Below are 21,152 nucleotides of genomic sequence, written 5' to 3' on the forward strand. Positions count from 1 at the left end.
TTGTATATTTTCATCTGTATGTGCTGTTCTTTCTACAGATAAGTGCCGGTCCATCTTGCGATATCCTTGCTCTTCCTCCTGCTCCCAGTATTTGAACACAATTTCAAAATTGTTAGATCACCGGAGGACAGTGATTATGTGTCTTCTCTCATATCTATTCTATTTATTTATTTTATTTTGTTAGTATGTTTGGTTTCATCTCCCCCTTTTAGACTGTGAGCCCACTGTTGGGTAGGGACTGTCTCTATATGTTGCCAATTTGTACTTCCCAAGCGCTCAGTAGAGTGCTCTGCACACAGTAAGCGCTCAATAAATACGATTGATGATGATGATGATCTTGCTTCTAAACCAAGGGTTTAGTTAAGTGCTTTGCACTCAATAAGGGCTTAATAAAGACCGTTGATGATGACGATGGTCTCTCTTCACCACTGCCCTGAATAACACAAACACAAGAATACTGTCAGTTCCTCAATAATGCAGAGGTTACTGTCTTTTAAAAAAAAAAAAAAAAAACCCATGTGATAGTGCTCTCACCTTGATGTATACCACATGTGTGTCCAATCTGAATAACATCCATCACAGCACTTAGAACAGTGCTTGACACATAGTAAATGTCATCCTGTGTGTGAATCCATAGTCCTCCCAAGGCCAACAGTTTTTGATCTACCTCTCTGAATGATTAAACAATTTGGGGGGGAAAAAAATGCCAGGTTATATAGCACAATGCTTCCCAACCTTTTATGGTTGGAGATACGGCCAACGAAAGGAGCAGTGTCTGACTGTGCACACACGTGAGAACTCTCACTTATGATCTTTGCTTTCTCTTGTGTGTGGTCTCTGCTTGTTAGAGCCTAATATCTTATCTCAATTCCTCCACCTCCCACTCTGAAATTTGTTAGTCACCCTTGCTTCTGTAATTTGTTAGTCACCCTTGCTTGTTTACTCTACTGAGACTGACTTTCTGAGGCGCTGAATCTCACCATCGTGCTTCTTTCCTCATTTATGATTAATGAAATAATAGGGAATCAAATTTAACCACATCTTTGCCTGCCGAACAGATTTTACTGTAAAGTATCTCTTCTCCCTAATGATTTTCAGTCTCTAGTTTTTAGTGTGGAAAACATGTTGTGGAAGCCAAAACTCCTTACCATTGTGGAAGCACAAACTCCTCACCATTGATTCCAGATATTCATTCTTTCAGTTGTATTTATTGAGCGCTTACTGTGTGCAGAGCACTGTACTAAGCGCTTGGGAAGTCCAAGTTGGCAACATATAGAGACAGTCCCTACCCAACAGTGGGCTCACAGTCTAGAAGATATCTGTGCCCTTCACCCACTTTTCTTCAGTTTTGCCCTCTCAGCTCTTTGCAAAGTAATCTTTATACAGGGTCTCATTCTCCACTCCAGCCTCCAAGCCGCTGCTCACACTCTTTCCCCTGCTGGGAACTCCCTTACTCTTTAAATCTGCCACACCGCACCTCTCCCCATCTTCAAAGGCCCCCTGAAATCTCCGCTCCTCCAGGAGGCCTTCCCTGATTAATTTCGGTCTTCCCAGGTCATGGCAACCACCGTCACCCTTAGCGTTAGGGGCTCTGTTGATCTACATTAGCTTCCTCACGGACCTCTCACCCTCCGGCTTCTTTCCCCCTCCATTCTATACTTCAATCAATCAATCAGTCGTATTTATTGAGCGCTTACTGTGTGCAGAGCACTGTACTAAGCGCTTGGGAAGTACAAGTTGGTAACATATAGAGACGGTCCCTACCCAACAGTGGGCTCACAGTCTAGAATACGTCCCACTGCTGCACCGATCGTCTTCTTGAATCATCACTTTGCCCACCTCTGTCCTCAAAACTCGCCCTCCTTCCCGCGTCCCTCCACGTCGAAGAGAAGCTCTACACAGTTGGTTTCAGGGCCCTCCACCAAACAGTCCCACCTTACCTATCTGCTCTCTTGACCTTCGATTCTCCAAGACCCTGTCTGTGCTTCTCCCAAGCCAAACCTCTAGTTGTAATAATAATAATAATAAGAAGAAGAGTAATGGCATTTGTTAAGCGCTTACTCTGTGCAAAGCACTGTTCTAAGCGCTGAGGGGGGTTAGTTACAAGGTGATCAGGTTGTCCCACAGGGCGGCTCATAGTCTTCATCCCCATTTTATCAATCAATCAGTCGTATTTATTGAGCGCTTACTGTGTGCAGAGCACTGTACTAAGCGCTTGGGAAGTACAAGTTGGCAACATATAGAGACATTCCCCACCCAACAGTGGGCTTACAGTCTGGTCACTGAGGCACAGAGAAGTTAGGTAACTTGCCCAAAGTCACACAGCTGAGCCAGGATTAGAACCCATGACCTCTGACTCCCAAGCCCGGGCTTTTTCCACTGAGCCACGCTGCTTCACACACCACCTCTCTGCCTTCATTTCCTCTCTCATATTGTTCCCCCGGCTTAGAATTCCGTCTCTCCCGACACCAGGCAGACCACCGCTCTTCCCACATTCGAATTCCTCCAAAAATCTCACCTCCGTAGATCGGAGCATGTCCCTGTTATTCTGTACTTCCAAAATGTCTAGTACAGTGCACCGCACCAAGTGGGTGCTCAGTAAGTGTCGCTACTACTATAGACACTGTTTACCACTCGTCTATTCCTCCATTCATACTGTTGCTAATTCCGTGTGTATCGTCATTCCTTCCCCTGCTCTTGGTAAATAATTTTGGTCTGCTTTTCAACCCCATTAAGGCTAGGGACTTTTACTCCCAATGTCTGCGCACCGAAGGAGCTCGATAAATTCATTCAGTCGTATTTATTGAGCGCTTACTGTGTGCAGAGCACTGTACTAAGCGCTGGGAAAGTACAATTCAGAAAGAAGTAGAGACAATCCGTACCCAAAAACGAAACACTCTTGATTCCTTCATCGTTTCAGAAGCTTGGTTCCGGTTCTGACACTTGGGTTTGTAGACGTTCTTTATCTCCATTAGCTTCTCCTTAAAAGAGAAATTCCATGACGCCAATATACCTTGGTCTTCTGAAGCCAGGGATTAATTTTCTATTTTTCAAAAGGTCTTAACTCCATGTTAAATCTTATTAACATACATACATACATACGTACATATTTATTACTCTATTTATTTATTTTACTGGTACATATCTATTCTATTTATTTTATTTTGTTAGTATGTTTGGTTTTGTTCTCTGTCTCATCATCAATCATCATCAATCGTATTTATGGAGCGCTTACTATGTGCAGAGCACTGTACTAAGCGCTTGGGAAGGACAAATTGGCAACATATAGAGACAGTCCCTGCCCAACAGCGGGCTCACAGTCTAAAAGGGGGAGACAGAGAACAAAACCAAATATGCTAACAAAATAAAATAAATAGAGTAGATATGTACAAGTAAAATAAATAAATAGAGTAATAAATATGTACAAAATATGGTACATATTGTCTCCCCCTTTTAGACTGTGAGCCCACTGTTGGGTAGGGACTGTCTCTATATGTTGCCAACTTGGACTTCCCAAGCGCTTAGTCCAGTGCTCTGCACACAGTAAGCGCTCAATAAATACGATTGATGATGACGATGCTTAAGGTGAGAAACGTTTTAAGGTCATGTCAGTCTAATTGCTGACAAGCTATTAAGCTTAATATACTCTTTTTGGCATTAAAATGGAATTATTTTTCCTTCTGTTGATTTCACTAAATGTCCCCTGCACGGAATACTCGGTTAAGCGGAAAATGGCTCCGTCAGCTCGGCAGATTCCAAGATGGTTCAACGCGCTGAAAATGAGTAACGTGAGCGCCGCACAACTCAGAAAACAAACGGGGAGCCGGAGGATGTCTCCGCCTGAGCCCTCGGCACCGTTGCGACGGTCTTCTCACCATTGTGTCCTCCGGGAGCAATTCAGCTCTTATAGTTCGTCTTCCTTACGGAACAGTTCCCAGGTTTCCAGCTCTAACCCCCAAGACGCTGCTTCGGGGCAAAGCACCCGTCTCCCTTCCGTTCACGAAGAACCGCCCGAGACGAAGATCATTCCCAACTTGGATTCGGTGTTCTCGCTAGAAGGTAAAGCAGAACTTTACGTCCAAGTGTTTTCCTTTTCCCTAAAAACTCCAGAGCCGCCGTGCTGAGGTTCATCTAGGCTAACAGTAGGACAGCCTCCGAAATACCCACTTGCGTCTTTGCTTAAGACCGTGAGCCCGCTGTTGGGTAGGGACCGTCTCTATATGTTGCCAATTTGTACTTCCCAAGCGCTTAGTACAGTGCTCTGCACATAGTAAGCGCTCAATAAATATGATTGGTTGATTGATTGTCCTTCCCAAGCGCTTAGTGCAGTGCTCTGCACATTGGCCCTGCTGAGAGCTCACCTCCTCCAGGAGGCCTTTCCAGACTGAGCCCCTTCTTTCCTCTCCCCCTCGTCCCCCTCTCCATCCTCCCGTCTTACCTCCTTCCCTTCCCCACAGCACCTGTATATATGTATATATGGTTGTACATATTTATTACTCTATTTATCTATTTATTTATTTATTTTACTTGTACATTTCTATCCTACTTATTTTATTTTGTTGGTATGTTTGGTTCTGTTCTCTGTCTCCCCCTTTTAGACTGTGAGCCCACTGTTGGGTAGGGACTGTCTCTATGTGATGCCAATTTGTACTTCCCAAGCGCTTAGTACAGTGCTCTGCACATAGTAAGCGCTCAATAAATACGATTGATTGATTGATTGATTGATAGTAAGCGCTCAATAAATACGATTGATGATGATGATGCTTGAGGCGAGAAATGTTTTTACGGTCGTGTCAGCATAATGGCAAGGTAGAGAGTCTGCAAGGGCTGGAATTTTCCAGCTCGTCTCGGGGTTCGGGGGGTGTCTGGATCTGCCGAAGAGGGGGTCAGCACCTCACAGTAATAATAATGACGGCATTTGTTAAGCGCTTACTCTGTGCCGGGCACTGTTCTAAGCGCCGGGGAGGTTACAGGGCCGTCGGGTTGTCCCACGGGGGGGGCTCGCGGTCTTCATCCCCATTTTCCAGATGAGGGAACTGAGGCCCAGAGAATAATAACAGTGGTATTTGTGAAGCGCTTACTAGGTGCAGAGCACTGTTCTAAGCGCTGATAATAATGATCACATTTATTAAGCGCTTACTAGGTGCAAAGCACTGTTCTAAGCGGTGATGATAATGATCACATTTATTAAGCACTTACTATGTGCAAAGCACTGTTCTAAGCGCTGGGGAGGTTACAAGGCGATGAGGTTGTCCCACGGGGGGGCCTACCAGTCTTCATCCCCATTTCATCCCTATAAATACATAATTACGTATTTATTACTCTATTTTATTTGTGCATATTTATTCTATTTATTTTATTTTGTTTATATGTCTTGTTTTGTTGTCCGTCTCCCCCTTCTAGCCTGTGAGCCCGCTGTTGGGTAGGGACCGTCTCTAGGTGTTGCCAACTTGGACTTCCCAAGCGCTTAGTACAGTGCTCTGCACGCAGTAAGCACTCAGTAAATACGATTGAATGAATGAATGAATGAATTTCGAGGTGGTGCTCTTCTCATGCACAGTATTTGGGTAGTCGTGGAAGCGATAGTATTTATTAAGCGCTTACTGTGTCCAGAGCACTGTAGTAAGCACTGGGAAAGTATGCAGATGGTTCTCGGCTTTTCCAGAGGGAGTAATTGACAGAAAAGCAGCGTGGCTCAGTGGAAAGAGCCCGAGCTTTGGAGTCAGAGGTCATGGGTTCGAATCCCAGCTCCACCACAAGTCTGCTGTGTGACCTTGGGCAAGTCACTTCACTTCTCTGAGCCTCAGTTCCCTCATCTGTAAAAATGGGGATTAAGGCTGTGAGCCCCCCGTGGGACAACTTGATCACATTGTATCCCCCCCAGCGCTTAGAACAGTGCTTTGTACGTAGTAAGCGCTTAACAAATGCCATCATCATGAGAAGCAGCGTGGCTCAGTGGAAAGAGCCCGGGCTTTGGAGTCAGAGGTCATGGGTTCAAATCCCGGCTCCGCCACTTGTCAGCTGTATGACTTTGGGCAAGTCACTTAACTTCTCTGGGCCTCAGTTACCTCATCTGTAAAATGGGGATTAAGACTGTGAGCCCCACGTGGGACAACCTGGTCACCTTGTATCCTTCCCTGCGCTTAGAACAGTGCTTTGCAAATAGTAAGCGCTTAACAAATGCCATTATTATTATTATTATTATTATTAGAAAATTACTCCCGCCCCCTTCACAGCCTTATTGAACGCACATCTCCTCCAAGAGGCCTTCCCTGACAAAGCCCAACTTTCCTCTTCTCCCACTCCTTTCTGCATCACCCTGACTTGCTCCCTTTATTCATTCCCAGCCCCACAACACTTATGTACATATCTTTTGTAATTTAATTTATTTATTTTAATATTGTGTGTCTCCCCCTCTAGACTGTAAGCTCGCTGTGGGCAGGGAATGTGTCTGTTGTTATACTGTACTCTCCAAAGCGCTTAGTACGGTGCACTGCACACAGTAAACACTCAATAAGTGCAATTGTATGAATGAATGAACAAGTTTCTTATATAATAATAATAATAATAATAATGATGGTATTTATTAAGCGCTTACTATGTGCAAAGCACTGTGCTAAGTGCTGGGGAGGTGACAAGGTGATCAGGTTGTTCCCTGGGTGGCTCACAGTTTTAATCCCCATTTTACAGATGAGGGAGCTGAGGCACAGAGAAGGGAAGTAACTTGCCCAAAGTCACACAGCTGACAGTTGGTGGAGCCAGGATTTGAACCCATGACCTCTGACTCCAAAGCCCGGGCTCTTTCCACTGAGCCGTTGTATTTATTGAGTGCTTACTGTGTACAGAGCACTTTGCTAAGCGCTTGGGAGAGTACAATATAATGGTAATGCATTTGTTAAGTGCTTACTATGTGCAAAGCACTGTTCTAAGCGCTGGGGAGGTTACAAGGTGATCAGGTTGTCCCATGGGGGGCTCACAGTCTTAATCCCCATTTTACAGATGAGGGAACTGAGGCACAGAGAAGTGAAGTGACTTGCCCAAAGTCACACAGCTGACAATTGGCGGAACCAGGATTTGAACCCATGACCTCTGACTCCAAAGCCCGGGCTCTTTCCATTGAGCCACGCTGCTTCTCGAATGAATGAACAAGTTGCTTATATGCTGTAGGATTCATTCAGTTGTATTTACTGAGTGCTTACTGTGTGCAGAGCACTTTGCTAAGCGCTTGGGAGAGTACAATATAATGATAATAATGGTACTTGTTAAGCGCTTACTGTGTGCAGAGCACTGTTCTAAGCGCTGGGGAGGATACAAGGTGATTAAGTTGCCCCACATGGGGCTTACAGTCTTAATCCCCATTTTACAGACGAGGGAACTGAGGCACAGAGAAGGGAAGTGACTTGCCCGAAGTCACACAGCTGACAAGTGGCGGAGCCGGGATTGGAACCCATGACCTCTGACTCCCAAGCCTGTGCTCTTGCCACTGACCCATGCTGCTTCTCTCTATATATAGAGAGAAATATATATCTGTATAACAGTATGACAATAAACTGACATTTTCCCTGCCCACAAATCGCTTACCACTGTGTTGCACCTCAAAAAAGTCAGAAGTCGTTGGGGGAACAGAAAGGGGTGGAAAGAAGGTAAAGACGTGACAAAACCTGGTTGAATTTAAAATTATGTGCCAGTAAAGTTTGGTGGTGGGGTGGAGGGGGCGGTTGCCTGAGGTTGATGTGGGGCTGCTCCTTGTACATATTTATTACTCTATTTATTTTATTTGTGCATATCTATTCTATTTATTTTATCTTGTTAGTATGTTTGGTTTTGTTCTCTGTCTCCCCCTTTTAGACTGTGAGCCCACTGTTGGGTAGGGACCGTCTCTATATGTTGCCAACTTGTACCTCCCAAGCGCTTAGTACAGTGCTCTGCACACAGTAAGCGCTCAATAAATACGATTGATTTATTGATTATAAGTGTTTAAGGCTCTTAAGAATGTTTAGCAAGGTTTAAACAGCAGGAAGTGGAGTTTGGAGAAGGCAAACTAGTCCTCTTGAAATTCTCATATCCCTTCCTTGAAACAACGTAGCTCCCTCAGTTAGTGTGAATCTTGACTTTCTTGAATGTTCAATTTGTAATGTAAATAGTATTAATTGAATAACCCAAAGAGATGTCACGCCTGGTTTAGCAGCAGAGTCCGTGTCACGTTGACCTCTTCAAGAGGTAACTTACTAGGGACCAAGGCTCAAAAATTTCAATGAAGTCTTAATTGCTGGTACCAGGTGCCAGCAGATAATTATAATAATAGTAATGTTGGTGTTTGTTAAATGCCTACTATGTGCCAAGCACTGTTCTAAGCGCTGGGGGAGATACAAGGTATCAGGTTGTCTCACGTGGGGCTCACAGTCTTCATCCCCATTTTACAGATGAGGTAACTGAGGCACAGAGAAGTTAAGTGACTTGCCCAAGGTCACACAGGTGACAACTCCTCACTTGGCTTCAAGGCTGTCCATCCCCTCGCCCCCTCCTACCTCACCTCCCTTCTCTCCTTCTCCAGCCCAACCCGCACCCTCCGCTCCTCTGCCGCTAATCTCCTCACCATGCCTCGTTCTCGCCCGTCCCACCATCGACCCCCGGCCCACGTCATCCCCCGGGCCTGGAATGCCCCCAATCCCTCTGCCCATCCGCCACGCTACCTCTCTTCCTTCAAGGCCCTACTGCGTGCTCACCTCCTCCAGGAGGCCTGCCCAGACTGAGCCCCCTTTTTCCTCTCCTCCTCCCCACCCCGCTGTCCTACCTCCTTCCCCTCCCCACAGCACTTGTACATATTTGTACTGATTTATTACTCTATTTTTTTTACGCGTACATATTAACTATTCTGTGTATTTTGTTAATGATGTGCATATAGGTATAATTCTATTTATGCTGACAATTTTAACACCTGTCTATGTGTTTTGTTGTCTGTCTCCCCCTTCTAGACTGTGAGCCCACTTTTGGGTAGGGACCTTGTCTATATGTTGCCAACTTGTACTTCCCAATCAATCAATCAATCAATTGTATTTATTGAGCGCTTACTGTGTGCAGAGCACTGTACTAAGTGCTTGGGAAGTACAAGTTGGCAACATATAGAGACGGTCCCTACCCAACAGTGGGCTCACAGTCTAGAAGGGGGAGACAGAGAACAAAACCAAACATACTAACAAAATAAAATAAATAGAATAGATATGTACAAGTAAAATAAATAGCACTTAATCCAGTGCTCTGCACACAGAAAGCGCTCAATAAATGCGATTGAATGAATGAATGAAGTGGCGGAGCTGCGATTAGAACCCAGGATCTCTGACTCCCAAGCCTGGGCTCTTTCCACTAAGCCATGCTGACTCACAGAACTGAGGGCTTACCCATTTCTCATTTTTTTTTTAATGGTATTTGTTAAGCACTTACTATGTTCCTGCTAATTCTATTGTACTCTCCCAAGCACTCTGAGTACAAGTGCTCTGCACATAATAATAAATAATAATAATAATAATAATAATAATGGCATTTGTTAAGCCATAAAATAAATAAATACAATTGATTGATTAAGCACTTACTATGTGCAAAGCACTGTTCTAAGCACTGGGGGGATACAAGGTGATCAGGTTGTCCCGCGTGGGGCTCACAGTCATCATCCCCATTTTGCAGATGAGGTAACTGAGGCTCCGAGAAGTTACGTGACTTGCCCAAGGTCACACAGCAGACATGTGGCCCTTCCCCACAGCACCTGTATATATGTATATATGTTTGTACGTATTTATCACTCTATTTTACTTGTACATATCTATTCTGTTTATTTTATTTTGTTAATATGTTTTGTCTTGTTCTCTGTCTCCCCCTTCTAGACTGTGAGCCCGCTGTTGGGTAGGGACCGTCTCTATATGTTGCCAACTTGTACTTCCCAAGCACTTAGTACAGTGCTCTGCACCCAGTAAGCACTCAATGAATACGATTGATTGATTGATTGATGTGGCGGAGCCAGGATTCGAACCCCCTGACCTCTGACTCCAAAGCTTGGGCTCTTTCCACCGAGCCACGCTGCTTCTCTAGTGACATAGTAAGCGTATAGTAAATACCACTGATTGAGATACAGTGAGTGGCTTTCAGAAGTCAGCCGAAGGCCCCGGTCATTTCCCCGGCAGGATTGCCCGTGACCGAGTGAGGCCCGGGTACATCTTTGGAGTGAAAAGAAGGCGGGCGATGGACAGATGGGCTGGCCGAGACAAGGGAAGTTTTGCGGGGTAAAAGATGTAGCTGGGGAAATTCAATTTGTTGTTTCCTTCCCTTACCTATTCATGCCATCAAGAGCTGGAAGAGTTGCCACCACCGTCCCCGCTGGATCCAATTTCCGAGGAGGAGGCCGTGCGGATTGAAGCGGAGCCTCCGCTCCCCCCGGCTTCGTTCACGCTTCGAGATTACGTTGACCGCTCGGAGACCTTGCAGAAGTTAGTGCACTTGGGTAAGGCTGAAGCTCTCCTTCGAGGGTCAGTTCATCGTGATTCCCTCCTGGTTGGTTGAGCAGCACATTTGCCGGCCACCTTAAGCTGTTGGTGATGATCCGTTACTGGCCTCCATTCTATTCTCATTCCTCCTTTGTGTTGACAGTTAATGTCAATCAATCAATCAATCGTATTTATTGAGCGCTTACTGGGTGCAGAGCACTGTACTTCCCAGTACAGTGCCTTCCCAGACTGAGCCCCTTCCTTCCTCTCCCCCTCGTCCCCCTCTCCGTCCCCCCCATCTTACCTCCTTCCCTTCCCCACAGCACCTGTATATATGTATATATGTTTGTACATATTTATTACTCTATTTATTTATTTTACTTGTACATATCTATCCTATTTATTTTATTTTGTTAGTATGTTTGGTTTTGTTCTCTGTCTCCCCCTTTTAGACTGTGAGCCCACTGTTGGGTAGGGACTGTCTCTATATGTTGCCAATTTGTACTTCCCAAGTGCTTAGTACAATGCTCTGCACATAGTAAGCGCTCAATAAATGCGATTGATGATGATGATGATGTACTAAGCGCATGGGAAGTACAGGTTGGCAACATATAGAGACAGTCCCTACCCAACAGTGGGCTCACGGTCTGAAAGGGGGAGACAGAGAACAAAACCAAACATACTAACAAAATAAAATAAGTAGAATAGATATGTACAAGTAAATGTCGCAGCTATTAAAGAAGGTTGGAAAATGTATTTTTCTTATCACCTAATTTTAGGTAATGAAAGGTGGCTTTCCAGCAGGCAGGTTCAGGAATTTCCATTTTCAGGTTAAAACATAGTAAAAAATATTGTTTGGCCTCTGTGCCTAGATTCTAAAGGCCCAGAGGAAACCCCATCTATTAATAATAATAATGATGGCACTTATTAAGCGCTTACTATGTGCAAAGCACTGTTCTAAGCGCTGGGGAGGTTACAAGGGGATCAGGTTTTCCCGCAGGGGGCTCACAGTCTTAACCCCCATTTTACAGATGAGGGAACTGAGGCACAGAGAAGTTAAGTGACTTGCTCAAAGTCACACAGCTGACAGTTGGCGGAGGTGGGATTTGAACCCCTGACCTCTGACTCCAAAGCCTGGGCTCTTTCCACTGAGCCACGCTGCTTCATTTGACAGCTGCAGCCATGAGGAGGAATGCAGAGATCTGAGAGGAAAAAGAAAAAAAAAAGAATGTGTTAATGAAAACGTTTGGGGACTCTGCCAAATTAATATGCATTTCAGTTATACCCACAAGCCAAGGAAACTTGGAAATTAAATCTTTTTCCTTGGTTCTCCTCACTGACTCAGTTGTTGCTAAGAGCTCTGAAGTTTGAAGACTGTACCTGCTGCTAACATGTAATAATAATTGGGGTATTTGTTAAAGCACTTACTATGTGCCAAGCACTGTACTGAACACTGGGATAGGTCGGGAGAAGCAGCGTGGCTCAGTGGAAAGAGCCTGGGCTTTGGAGTCAGAGGTCATGGGTTCAAATCCCTGCTCCGCCAACTGTCAGCTGTGTGATTTCGGGCAAGTCACTTAACTTCTCGGTGCCTCAGTTCCCTCATCTGTAAAATGGGGATTAAAACTGTGAGCCCCACGTGGGACAAACTGATCACCTTGTAACCTCCCCAGCGCTTAGAACAGTGCTTTGCTCATAGTAAACGCTTAATAAATACCATTATTATTATTATCTAAGACTAATCAGGTCCCATGTGGAGCTCCTTTCATTCATTCATTCATTCAATCGTATTTATTGAGCGCTTACTGTGTGCAGAGCACTGTACTAAGCGCTTGGGAAGTACAAGTCGGCAACATCTAGAGACGGTCCCTACCCAACAGCGAGCTCACAATCTGGAAGGGGGAGACAGACAACAAAACATATTAACAAAATAAAACAAATAGAATAAATATGTACAAATAAATAAATAGAGTTTATTTAGAGCTCCTTGTGAAAGTAGGAGGGAGAACAGGTATTGAATCCCCATTTGCTCTTGAGGAAACAGAAGTTGGGACTTTTCCTGGTCATCCAACAGGCAAGTGACAGAGCTGGGATTCGAACCCAGATCCTCTGACCCCTAGGCCTATGCTTTATCCACTAGGCCTATGTCTTTTTGGACTGCATCGCCTCCTTTCATTTCTTTGCACCACATATTGTCGAGAAGCAGCATGGTCTAGTGGATAGAGCACGGGCCCGGGACTCAGAAGATCATGAGTTCTAATCCCAGCTCCAGCACTTATCTGCCGTGTGGCCTTGGGCAAGTCCCTTCACCTCTGCACCTCAGCTACCTCATCTGCAAAATGGGGATTGAGATTGCGAGCCCTTTGCGGGACAGGGACTGTGTCCAGTCTGATTTGCTTGAATCCACCCCGGCACTTAGTACAGTGCCTGGCGCATAATAAGCGCTTAACAAATACCACAGTTTGCCCACTGTTGGGTAGGGACTGTCTCTATATGTTGCCAACTTGTACTTCCCAAGCACTTAGTACAGTGCTCTGCACACAGTAAGCGCTCAATAAATACGATTGATTGATTGATTGTTGTTATTAGTATTGTCAAGAAGTTAGGAGGCCTTCCCAGACTGAGCCCCCTCTTTCCTCTCCCTCTCCTTCCCCTCTCCATCCCCCCCGCCTTACCTCCTTCCCCTCCCCACAGCACCTGTACATAGCTATATATGTTTGTACGTATTTATTACTCTATTCATTTAGTTTATTTGTACATATTTATTCTATTTATTTTATTTTGTTAATATATTTTGTTTTGTTGTCTGTCTCCCCCTTCTAGACCGTGAGCCTGCTGTTGGGTAGGGACCGTCTCTAGATGCTGCCAACTTGTACTTCCCAAGCGCTTAGTACAGTGCTGTGCACACAGCACTCAGTAAATACGATTGAATGAATGATTAAACATGGTCTCTGGACTTCGGGTCCTCACTATCTAAAAATTAAAAGGGGAGAGGGGTGCCAGAGGAAATGAAAACTTAAAAAGCAGGAATATCAAAAAATCAACAAGACATAAATCTTATCGCATCAGTCAGTCGTATTTATTGAACACTTACTGTGTGCAAAGCATTGTACTGAGCACTTGGGAGAGTACAACAATAATAATAATAATAATAATGTTAATATTTGTTAAGCGCTTACTATGTGCAAAGCACTGTTCTGAGCACTGGGGTAGATACAAGGTAATCAGGTTGTCCCACGAGGGGCTCACAGTCTTCATCCCCATTTTACAGATGAGGGAACTGAGGCCCAGAGAAGTGAAGTGACTTGCCCAACATCACACAGCTGAGAAGTGGCGGAGCTGGGATTTGAACCCACGACCTCTGACTCCAAAGCACGGGCTCTTTCCACTGAGCCACGCTGCTTCCCAAATACATGTATGGAGCATACACATGGCTAAGCCAGTCTGGAGAGAAGGCTTTGGCTTTAAACCCCGCGGATCTTAGATTCTACCTCTCTTGGAGAAATGGGAATTTCCAAGGTTATTCATTCATTCATTCAGTCGTATTTATTGAGCGCTTACTGTGTGCAGAGCACCGTACTAAGCGCTTGGGAAGGACAAGTTGGCGACATATAGAGACGGTCCCTACCCAACAACGGGCTCACAGTCTAGAATGCCCTCCAGGATATTCCCTTAAATTCCGATTAGGTTGGGTAAACGATTGGATTCCCCTTGTTTCTCCTAAAAGATGTGAACGTTTGACCTGTATATATGTCCTGTATATATGTATATAGGTGTGTACATATTTATTACTCTATTTATTTATTTATTTTATTTGTACATATCTATTCTATTTATTTTATTTTGTTAGTATGTTTGGTTTTGTTCTCTGTCTCCCCCTTTTAGACTGTGAGCCCACTGTTGGGTAGGGACTGCCTCTATATGTTGCCAATTTGTACTTCCCAAGCGCTTAGTACAGTGCTGTGCACATAGTAAGCGCTCAATAAATACGATTGATGATGATGATGATGATGATGACCTAGTGCAGTTCCATTCCCTTCATGCCCCTCAGAAAGGTTCTGGGCTGAACGAGTCTCAAATCAAATATTTGTAACCCTGGTAGAGTTCAGGTTGCCCATGTTGGTGGATTTTACCCCGTCAGACTAGGAAATTGTGGGGTTCACAAGGATCCCTATTTTTAAGACCATCATTTGACTCTAGAAAAATGCATAAGAAACATCTAGCCTGGAAATTACTCTCACCCTCCTTTTAAGCTGTACCCCTCTTTCTGGTTTTTGCTGCCCATTTGAGGTAAACTTGTTTTTAATGTGCCTGTCCGGTTCTCCGCGGATTTTAGGAACTTTATAACGTTGGCATGCTAAACGTCTTGGGCTGGTTACAGGTGCAGACTGTGCTTAGTACAGTGCTCTGCACACAGTGAGCGCTCAATAAATGCGATTGAATGAACGAATGAATGTTACAAGCCACTAAAACGCCGTGTCTTCGCTGCAACAGGTGTTGAGTTATACAAACTGGAAAAGCGTCGAGATGTAGGCACCCTCCTCCTGAGACTGGATTTTGAAAGGGACATAAGAAAAATACTTTTGTTTCTCAAGGATGTGGGGGTGGAGGATGACCAACTGGGAAAATTCCTGACCAAAAATCACGCTATTTTCACTGAAGATATAGAAAGCCTGAAGGCCAGGTAAGCCCTGTACAAAACGATAGTGTTGACTTAATAACCAATGTGTAATTTTAGGGACGATATTTGTACTACAACTATTTAACTACCTTTGTGAACCACAGAGAAATAACCTAAGAATCACTTTACTAAATCCTTTATGGTAATAATAATAACTGGTATTTAAGTGCTTATTATGTGCCAGGCGCTGTACTAGACGTTGAAGTAGATACAAGGTCATTCATTCATTCAGTCGTATTTATTGAGCGCTTACTGTGTGCAGAGCACTGTACTAAGCGCTTGGGAAATACAATTACCCAGTCCCTGTCCCACATAGGGTTTACCGTCTTAATCCCCATTTTACAGGTAGGTAACTGAGGCACAGAAAAGTGAAAGGACTTTCCCAAGGTCACATAGCAAACACGTGACAGAGCCGGGATTAGAACCCAGATCCTACTGATTCCCAGGCCCTACTGCTTTGCTTGGGAAAGTACGTTATAGCAGAGGAGGTGACCCAATCCCTGCCCACAAGGAGTTTACAATCTACAGAGAAGCAGCGTGGCTCAGTGGAAAGAGGCCGGGCTTTGGAGTCAGAGGTCATGGGTTCAAATCCCAGCTCCGCCAATTGTCAGCTGGGTGATTTGGGGCAAGTCACTTCACTTCTCTGGGCCTCAGTTCCCTCATCTGGAAAATGGGGATGAAGCCTGTGAGCCCCCCGTGGGACAACCTGATCACCTTGTAACCCCAGCGCTTAGAACAGTGCTTTGCACATAGTAAGTGCTTAATAAATGCCATTATTATTACAGGGAAGCAGCGTGGCTTAGTGGATAGAGCACGGGACTGGAAGTCAGAAGGTCATGGGTTCTAATCCCGGCTCCACCACTTGTCTGCTGTGTGACCTTAGGCGAGGCAGTTCACTTCTCCATGCCTGTTTTCTCATCTGTAAAATGGGCAATAAGACTGTGAGCCCTTTGTGGGACAGGGACTGTGTTCAAACCGATTTGCTTGCATCCACCCCAGTGTGCTGGGACATTCATTCATTCAGTCGTATTTATTGAGCGCTTACTTTGTGCAGAGCACTGTACTAAGCGCTTGGGAAGTCCAAGTTGGCAACATATAGAGACGGTCCCTACACAACAGCGGGCTCACAGTCTAGAAGAGGGAGACAGACAATGAAGCAAAACATATTAACAAAATAAAATAAATAGAATAGTAAATATGTACAAGTAAAATAAATAGAATAGTAAATCTGTACAAACATATATACAGGTGCTGTGGGGAGGGGAAGGAGGTGGGAAGGGGGAGAAGGGGGAGAGGAAAGAGGGAGATCAGTGTGGGAAGGCCTCCTGGAGGAGATGAGCTCTCAGTAGGGCTTTGAAGGGAGGAAGAAAGCTAGCTTGGCGGATGGGCAGAGGGAGGGCATTCCAGGCCTGGGGGGTGACGTGGGCTGGGGGTCGATGGCGGGACAGGCGAGAACGAGGTACGGTGAGGAGATTAGCGGCAGAGGAGCGGAGGGTGCGGGCTGGGCTGGAGAAGGAGAGAAGGGAGGTGAGGTGGGAGGGGGCGAGGGGATGGACAGCCTTGAAGCCCAGGGTGAGGAGTTTCTGCCTGATGCGCAGATTGATCGGTAGCCATTGGAGGTTTTTGAGGAAGGGAGTAACATGCCCAGAGCATTTCTGCACAAATATGATCCAGGCAGCAGCAGCGTGAAGTATAGATTGAAGTGGGGAGAAACAGGAGGATGGGAGATCAGAGACGAGGCTGATGCAGTAAGTGCTTAACAAATACCATAATTAGTATTATTACGGGTGGTGAGGGGGGAGATGTTGCAAACCTGGAAGCGATTGCCCTCCCTGCAGGTAACATGAGAGCTGGAGAACTCCTCCCTTTGCAAAGTAGGGAGGCAAAGTCTACCAACCCCCATCTTGGGGGCCAGGAAATTGTAGCTAAGTTTTATGGGGCCTCTTGATTCTATTACCAGCATCCCCGACCCACCCCCGCCTCCAGGTAGAAAAGCAGTTCTGGGCTGCCCTTTACATTCAGGGATATTTCTGGGAAAGGCTGTTTTCAGAAGGAGTGTCTCAGGACCAAGCGGAAAGAGTTGTGGGCCCGGGAATCAGGACCTGGGTTCTGATCCCAGCTCTTCCACTTCCCTACTGTGCACCACACTGTCTCCCCCTCTAGTCTGTAAGCTCAGTCAATCAATCAATCATATTTATTGAGCACTTACTGTGTGCAGAGCACTGTACTAAGCGCTTGGGAAGTACAAGTTGGCAACATATAGAGACGGTCCCTACCCAACAGTGGGCTAACAGTCTAGAAGAGTCATTGTACTACTACTACTGCGGCTGTTGCTACTGCTAGTATTACTGTTAATTCTGCTGATATTGCTACTACTACTACTGCTGCTAATAATAATAATTACGGTACTTGTTAAGAACTCACCATGTGCCAAGCACTGTACTAAGCATTGGGATGGATACAAGTTAAGTTGGACACAGTTACTGTCCCACATGAGGCTCACACTCTAAGTCCCAATTTTTTTTACTCGGTACGGGGAAGGAGCGTGTCTGCTAATTCTGTTGTATCGTACTCTCCTAAGTGCTTACTACAGTGTTCTGCACATAGTAAGTGCTCAGTAAATACCATTGATTGACTGACTGCTGCATGGCTTTGGGCAAGTCAACGTCACTTCTTTGTGCCTCAGTTCAATACCTGTTCTCCCTCTTACTTTGATGTAGCCCTGTGAATAACCTGATTATCTCGTATCTACCCCAGCCCTTGGTAAAGTGCATGGAACATCGTGAGTGCTTAACAAACACCCCTATTATTATTACTAGGGTGGTATTGTACTTGGGGGACTACATTTTTTCCCCGTGATATGGCGGCTTGTTACAATGTCGAGCAGTAATAAGAGGGAAAACTAGCATTCTAGCCCCAACAGCGGCAGAATCGTTTACATGAGGAGGTCAACCTGAATGGAGGACATACTTATTCGTAAGCTCTTTATGGACAGGGAATGTGTCTGCTAATTCTGTTGCACCGTACTCTCCCGAGTGCTTAGTACAGTGCTCCGCACATAACACGCCCTCAAAAAAAACCCCTCGATTATTTCAGCTATTAGCAAAATGCCGTACCTTCAGATGTTAAAGTCTGACAGTCAAGAGGCTAAGTTGCCATGATTCACTAGTGAGAATGTGACCCAAGCAGCTACTCCGCTGTGGAAAAGAGCACTCTGCGCTCCTTCAACGAAACAGTTAGAAATGTGTTTTTCTCAGCTTTTAATTCAGAGTACTCACTTGGCAGTATTTTCCCTTTTTTAGCTCTACAGTAAAATATAGAGATGTTTCTCATCCCCCTGCCAAGTACCAACACTTTTTTTTACTCAAAAAAGTAAAAAAATGGACATGATATTGAAGATCAGCTGGGCTTCTAATTTAAAAGGAAACAGACACCTCTCAACAGCCTTTAGACTGGGTTACCCCGATTTCATCTAGAGAAGCAGTATGATCTGGTGGAAAGATCGTGAGCCTGAGAGTCAGAGATCCCGGCTCTGCTACCTCCATGTTGGATGACCTTGGGCAAGTCATTTAACTCCCTTGTGCCTTGGTTTCCCCATAAGTAAAAATGGGGGTCAAATACCTGCCTTTTTTTTAAATGGCATTTATTAAGCGCTTACTATGTGCAAGGCACTGTTCTAAGCACTGGGGAGGTTACAAGGTGATCAGGTTGTCCCACATGGGGCTTACAGTCTTCATCCCCATTTTGCAGATGAGGGAACTGAGGCACAGAGAAGTGAAGTGACTTGCCCAAAGTCACACAGCTGACAATTGGTGGAGCTGGAATTCGAACCCATGACCTCTGACCCCAAAGCCCGGGCTCTTTCCATTGAGCCATGCTGCTTCTCGTCTTCCCTCCCTGTTAGACTGTAAGCCCACAGGACTGTGTCCCCATTAGCTTTTATTTATTCAGTTGTATTTATTGAGCGCTTACTGTGTGCAGAACACTGTACTAAGCACTTGGGAAGTACCAGCTGGCAACATATAGAGACGGTCCCTACCCAACAGCGGGCTCACAGTCTGTTGCATCTCCCCCAGCACTTGGTAAAATGCTTGGCCTATAGTAAGCACCAAACAGATATCATGATTATTATTTTTGAGTTGCTGTTGTATTTAGTTTGGTGATCCACCGATAAATAGTCTCCTACAGTTGGGAGTGTATACATATAGATGAGTTACTACTATTCTATTTATTTTATTTTGTTAGTATGTTTGGTTTTGTTCTCTGTCTCCCCCTTTTAGACTGTGAGCCCACTATTGGGTAGGGACTGTCTCTGTATGTTGCCAACTTGTACTTCCCAAGTGCTTAGTACAGTGCTCTGCACACAGTAAGCGCTCAATAAATACGATTGATGATGATCCCCAGTTCTTCTAAAATGTCAGGGTGGCATTCTTGCAGATGAAACGGCTTGGCCGAGTGGATAGAGCCTGGGCCTGGAAGTTATGAGAGCCTGGGTTGCAATCCCCGCTCCACCACCTGTCTGCTTCATTACCTTAGGAAAGTCACTTAACTTCTTTGAGACTCGGTTACCTCATCTGTAAAATGGATGTTAAGATTGTGAGCTTACCACGTAGGACATGGGCTGTGCCCAACCTTGTATCCACCCCAAGGTGGATTCTATTTATTCTGTCTATTCTATTTATTTTATTTTGTTAGTATGTTTGGTTTTGTTCTCTGTCTCCCCCTTTTAGACTGTGAGCCCACTGTTGGGTAGGGACTGTCTTTATATGTTACCAACTTGTACTTCCCAAGCGCTTAGTACAGTGCTCTGCACACAGTAAGCGCTCAATAAATACGATTGATGATGATGATGATGACCCCAGCTCTTAGTACAGCGCCTGGCACATAGGAAGTGCTTAATAAGTGCTGTTCAAAAAATAAAAAAGGACAACAGATAAAACGTCGAATTTGATAGCTACCTCTTGGTTTGCAGCTAGTAAGACAGGAAGTACTCTTTGTTAAAGACCATCATTATTTTATTATTTGTTGTTTTTTTAATAGTATTTAAGCGCTTACTACTTATCAACCACTGTTCTAAACACCGGAATCGATACAAGCTTATCAGGCCCAATGCAGTGCCTGCCACACATGGAGCTCAGAGGCAAAGTAGATGGGAGAAAAGGAATTTCTAGACTGTGAGCCCACTGTTGGGTAGGGACTGTCTCTATATTCATTCATTCAATCATATTTATTGAGCACTTACTGTGTGCAGAGCACTGTACTAAGTGCTTGGGAAGTACAAGTTGGCAACATATAGAGATGGTCCCTACCCAACAGTGGGCTCACAGTCTAGAAGTAAGTAGAAGTAAGTAAGTAAGTAAGAAGTGAGTAAGCGCTCAATAAATACGATTGATTGATAGAAGGGGGAGACAGAGAACAAAACACAACATACTAACAAAATAAAATAAATAGAATAAATATGTACAAATAAAATAAATAAATAAATAGAATAATAAATATGTAAAAACATATATACATATATACAGGTATTGTGGGGAGGGGAAGGAGGTAAGGCGTGTGTGTCTCCCCCCCTTCTAGACAGTAAGCTCATCGTGGGCAGGGAATGTCACTGTTTTTTGTTGTGTTGTACTTTTCCAAGCGCTTAGTACAGTGCTCTGCACACAGTAAGCGCTCAATAAATACGATTGAGTGTTATATTGTGCTCTCCCAAGTGCTTAATACTGTGCCCTGCACAAAGTAAGTACTCAGTAAATATGACTGATTCATCTAGGGCCATGGCCTATAATAAATACGATTGATAAATACGATTGATGAATCAATCAATCGTATCTCTATATGTTGCCAACTTGTACTTCCCAAGTGCTTAGTACAGTGCTCTGCACACAGTAAGCACTCAATAAGTACGATTGATTGAATTGAATCCCCATTTTCCTTTGAGGAAAGTGAGGCACAGAGATGTTAAGTGCGTAACCCAAGGTCAAACAGCAGGCAAGTGGCCG

The 21,152-nt window shown here is 44.7% G+C and overlaps 1 protein-coding gene across 1 annotated transcript in view; it reads left to right on the forward strand.

The window, feature by feature from the left end:
* The window catches only part of MTERF3 (mitochondrial transcription termination factor 3), a 51,079-nt gene that overhangs the window by 7,027 nt on the left and 22,900 nt on the right, over positions 1-21,152 (forward strand). Inside the window, exons 2-4 of the mRNA XM_038745932.1 lie at positions 3,726-4,059; positions 10,340-10,492; positions 14,967-15,156. Coding sequence (XP_038601860.1) covers positions 3,732-4,059; positions 10,340-10,492; positions 14,967-15,156 — 671 coding nt within the window. The 5' untranslated portion in view covers positions 3,726-3,731. The remainder of the gene's footprint in view (positions 1-3,725; positions 4,060-10,339; positions 10,493-14,966; positions 15,157-21,152) is intronic.

The sequence above is a fragment of the Tachyglossus aculeatus genome, chromosome 4, assembly GCF_015852505.1.
Source record: "Tachyglossus aculeatus isolate mTacAcu1 chromosome 4, mTacAcu1.pri, whole genome shotgun sequence".
Lineage (NCBI taxonomy): Eukaryota > Metazoa > Chordata > Mammalia > Monotremata > Tachyglossidae > Tachyglossus > Tachyglossus aculeatus.